The following is a 5,000-nucleotide window of genomic DNA, read 5'->3' as shown; positions in this document are numbered from 1 at the left end:
GTGGTGTGGTGTGGTGTTGTGGGATGCAGTGTGGTGTGGTGTGTTTTGTATGTGGTGTGGTGTGGTGTGGTGTGGTGTAGTGAGGTGTGGTGTAGTGTGGTGTGGTGGTGTGTGTTGTGGTGTAGTGAGGTGTGGTGTGGTGTGGTGTAGTGTGGTGTGGTGGTGTGTGTTGTGGTGTGGTGTGGTGTAGTGTAGTGTGGTGTGGTGTAGTGTGGTGTGGTGGTGTGTGTTGTGGTGTAGTGAGGTGTGGTGTGTTTTGTATGTGGTGTGGTGTAGTGTGATTTGTATGTGGTGTGGTGAGGTGTGGTGTGGTGTGGTGTGGTGTAGTGTGGTGTGGTGAGGTGTGGTGCTGTGTGGTGTGGTGTGTTGCGGTGATGTACCTTGCAGTTGTTGAAGCCCTCGCCGAAAAGGATGATCTCAGCGATGAGAGTGGAGTCTGGTACCACCATAGAGATGGGCCTGAACATGGACTTCAGGTTGTCAGGCAGCTCAGTGCGCCCAGCATAGCCTGCACAGGGGCACACAGACAGAGCAAATATTAAGACAGAAACATAATGAAACCAATCACAGGGACATTTCATAGCATACAGCCTAACTGTTTCTCAGCGCCTTAAAGAATTACAGCAGGCACTTCAATGTGCATGGGAATGAATAAAAAGATCAATATTATAATGCTGTTCATCATTATGTGTGGTTTCTTTGAAATAAGCAGGCTTTCTGCCAACGATCATTAATTAAAATATGCTAAAGCCCAGTGAAGTGCAACGGTAAGATTTACCACACATATTCAATATGCCATCGATAACACATTCCAAAGTGATGTAAGTAATTCTTATGCTTATGTATGTAAGTAGTAAGTACTTTAAATTCTGGATGAGGTGACAAGAACTAAACGAAGTGCAAAATCAATGCAGGATCAGGACTGTAGTCATTCTAGCATGAGCAGCCGTGTGTGTGTGTGTGTGTCTGTGTGTGTGTGTGTGTGTGTGTGTGTGTGTGTTTGTATGTGTGTGTGTGTGTTTGTGGGGGTGTGTGTGTGTGTGTGGGTGGGTGGGTGGGTGTGTGTGTGTGTGTGTGTGTGTGTGTGTGTGTGTGTGCTTACCGGGGTTCATGGTGATGAAGATGCCACAGGACCAGACGAGGCGTATCTCGCGACCCTCGAAGATGAAGGAGGTGGCGCCGGCCGAGAGCGACGACAGGATGGAGAGGATCTGCTGGGCCACTACTGACAGCACCTCGATGTTGATGCGGTTGAACTCATCAAAGCAGCCCCACGCGCCTGTCTGCATACACACACACACACACACACACACACACACACACACACACACACACACAGGAGGAAATGTAACTCTAACGCACTCTAACACTCACATACACACATAAACACACACATATAAAACACTCACTCACAAAAGTGTGCCCAGATGTGCATTGGCATCAACACACACACACACTCACACACACACACACACACACACAAAAAGCCATAGGCACACACATACATGACCATACACACCAGTATGCATATACACACATGCGACATGTACGTAGAAACAGATGCACACACATAAAAGCGAGTCAGTTTAACAGCTTAATTCATGTATGTGACAGGACCGTGACAGGTACTTTTCTAATCTCATCCATGTCGTGTACTGCTTCTGTGACAGCAAAAAAGAAAATAAATACATGAAATAAATAAATAAATAAATAAATAAATAAATAAAATGTCATACTAGTGCTGCTGAGAAAAGGAAAGAACTAGGCCCCCTGCACTGTATTCCACATGAGTGCCACACTACTCATCCTGTCACTTCTGTAAGGATACATACGCTCCTTCCCTACCTGTTCTGAGAGATCCCAGCGTTCTTCTACTACGTGTGCTGTATCTCAGCTGTCCTGTTCCGTTATGGAACAGTGTTGTGTGCTACCTGTGCTTCATGTGGCCTGCCCTGTTTCTTACAGTACACTTGAAATTGGCTACCTTAGCTGTGTGGTACCTAGCACACCTGTGCTGTGTGTGCTACCTGTGCTGAGTTACCTGTGCCAGGCCAGAGTACATGCGGCCCATGGACTTGAAGTCCAAGCCCTCGGAGCAGTTGACCACGATGACGTACATGCCCAGCGATTTGCCCAGGTCCTTCACCGTCTCCGTCTTACCCGTGCCAGCCGGACCCTTGGGGGATCCGCCGCGGTGCAGGTGAAGAGCCGTGGTCAGGGTCATAAAACACCTAAGGGGAGGGGGGGGGGCGGGGCATAAACATACATAGATACGTACAATGTGTGGCTACTAAATAATGACACTAATGCTGTAATTCAACTGTAATGAAGAAAACTTGTTGGGTGGTGTGGTGTGGTGTGGTGAGGTATATGTGGTATGGTGAGGTGTATGTGGTGTGGTGTGGTGTGGTGTGGTGTGGTGTGGTGTTGTGTATGTGGTGTGGTGTTGGGTGCGGTGTGGTGTATATACAGTATTGTGGGGTGCAGTGTGATGTAGTGAGGTGTGTTGCTGTTGTACTCGTATATACTCATAATAACATGTAATAGCCACACCACGTACACCTTGCCCTGCCCTGGCTTTCCAGAAACCTTTGTATGCTACAATGCATCTATTCACAACATAAGTATACATACAGGTGTACTGTACAACACAATGTGTGGAGTTCCTCGTGTAATTTATCGCACAACACAATACAGCTGTGGAACACATTTATGTTGACATGTGCAGAATGCTTGCCTGTGCATGGTGTTTGCTCACAGTCACACACACACTCATACACACCCATATCATGCATACACACAAACAAACAAGCAGACACAAGTGCACACACACACACACACACACACACACACACACACACACACACACACACAAACACACAGAGCTTGGCATGCCCTTGAGCTGATTTTAGGATGTCATCGCCTCATCAACATAAGCTGGGATTAGATGTTTTCATTCATGCACCAGAGACTGCATTGCTGCTCTACTTAGGGAAAATATATTTTCCTCTCTCTCTCTTTCTTTCCTTCTCTCTCTCTCTCTCTCTCTCTCTCTCTCCGGTGAAAACACAATAAAAAATGAACGTGCCACTGACTCAAGACTTGACTTCCCATATGGATTCAATGAATAATTGATAGCAGGATAGAGAAGGAGAGAATCTTCACGCCTCTGTACCGATCTCACTTGGCCGCCTGTGCACACTGCTCTTGAGTTTAACCTCTCGCTCCTTCCCACATCACTCTCTCTCTATCTCTCTCTCTCTCTCTCTCTCTCTCTCTCTCTCTCTCTCTCTCTCTCTCTCACCTCTACCTGCTCTCACTCTTTTTTTTCTTCCCCACCTCTCTCCTCCCCAGCTCTCTCTCTCTCCACCCCAGCTCTCTCTCTGTCTCTCTTCCGAACCTCTCGCTTTCTCTTTATCGCTCTCCCCCCCTCTATCTAGCCATCCCAGCTCAGTGCAAAGTGGTGAAAGATTGGCTCGCTGATAGGGCTGATGATGCTGCGGCGGACTGCTGCCGCTTTCCTGATGATGCCGATAGCGCTAATGCTAATCGGGAACCTGCCGCTGCACCGCCTGATAATGGGGCTAATATCACCTGATGCTAACTGACACACGAGCGCTAGAAGCATCTCTCTCTCTCTCGCTCTCTCTCGCTCTCTCTCACACACACACTCACAGACACACACACACACACACACACACACACACACACACACACACACAGGCACAAAGGTGTGGGGAGAGCAAATCTGCACAGCACAATGATCACAGCAGCTATTGCTAATTGCTAGACTGATATACCCTAAAGGGAACACACAATGAGACGCTCATAAATATTATATATGCGATCATCGTCGGTACGAGGGGTTTTATGCGTTTGATTTCTTTCTTAATATACTAATATAATTACTACCTTCTAGGGAGGGGTGCATAGTATGCTATAACACTACTGTGTTAACACCATTCTAACAGGGGGCTCTAGTATGCTGTATGTAGTACACTACTGTGTCAACACCATTCTAACAGGGGGTTGTAGTATGCTGTATGTAGTATAGTATAATGGCAGCACATGTCTACCAGGGGTTCGTGGTACGCTATATATAGTATAATACAGTGCATTCCATAATACAGTGCATTCTATAATACACTGATTTGTCGATCAGGCTTGTGTTATGCTGGATGTAATACAGCGGGCTTGCAGTCCGCTTTGGTCATGGAGGTGTTATACGCTACATAGTGAGTGTACCTGTCTGTGAGGGGGGTGATGACCAAACGGCCTGAGTTGCCCAGGTATTCATAGCCGTACGCGAAGTGGGTGTTAGTCTGCCTGATGATGCAGTTGTCCACTTCCTAACAGTCAGACAGAGAGAGAGAGAGAGAGAGAGAGAGAGTTCATGAAACAGCGCAGAAGTAGAGAGAAGGTGAGAGGGCCAAAGTGTGTGGGGGGGGGGGGGGATGAGGTTGGGAGGTAGAGATGAGATTGGAAGAGAGAACAAGAGAAAGGAACAGAGTAAGACAGGAAATATGTGGGTTATAAAACTGGGTTGGAAATGAAAAAAAAGAAAAAAATCACATTCACTCTCCACCACCTTTTGTCCTAGTTGTCCTTCTCTGTCAAATCTTGACTCTTTCATGCTCTTCCCAACCCTTCCACTTTTCTTTTCTCCCTCTTTACTTCTCTTTATCCCCCTCTCCCCCTCTCTACCTCTCTTTATCCCCCTCTCCCCCTCTCACCTTATCCCAGTAGAGGCGGAGCTGGCAAAGCCAGTCAAAGGCGTTGACATCACAGCAGCCTGCCTTAGCCAGCTTGTCGATGACATCACGCGCGTGCACCTCCACCGTAACCAGGGCGACAATCTTGAGGCGCATGATGTTGGATAAGTTCCCCCGGATGGCCTCAGAGTAACGATTCAGCATGGACACCTGAGGAACACATGGAGGGTTAGATCACACACACACACAAATGCACACACACACACACAGCGCTACAACTCATGATGT

General features: G+C 47.4%; 1 protein-coding gene across 1 annotated transcript in view; it reads right to left on the bottom strand.

The window, feature by feature from the left end:
• The window catches only part of dnah2 (dynein, axonemal, heavy chain 2), a 182,303-nt gene that overhangs the window by 78,515 nt on the left and 98,788 nt on the right, over nt 1–5,000 (bottom strand). The window contains exons 36-40 of the mRNA XM_031584949.2: nt 4,734–4,922; nt 4,246–4,349; nt 2,042–2,231; nt 1,103–1,283; nt 381–508 (exon numbers count right to left, since the gene is read on the bottom strand). Coding sequence (XP_031440809.1) covers nt 381–508; nt 1,103–1,283; nt 2,042–2,231; nt 4,246–4,349; nt 4,734–4,922 — 792 coding nt within the window. The remainder of the gene's footprint in view (nt 1–380; nt 509–1,102; nt 1,284–2,041; nt 2,232–4,245; nt 4,350–4,733; nt 4,923–5,000) is intronic.

This window comes from Clupea harengus, chromosome 18 (assembly GCF_900700415.2).
Source record: "Clupea harengus chromosome 18, Ch_v2.0.2, whole genome shotgun sequence".
Classification (NCBI taxonomy): Eukaryota; Metazoa; Chordata; class Actinopteri; order Clupeiformes; family Clupeidae; genus Clupea; species Clupea harengus.
The sequence above is the reverse complement of the archived record's forward strand: the minus strand, read 5'-3'. Positions and strand labels throughout refer to the sequence as shown.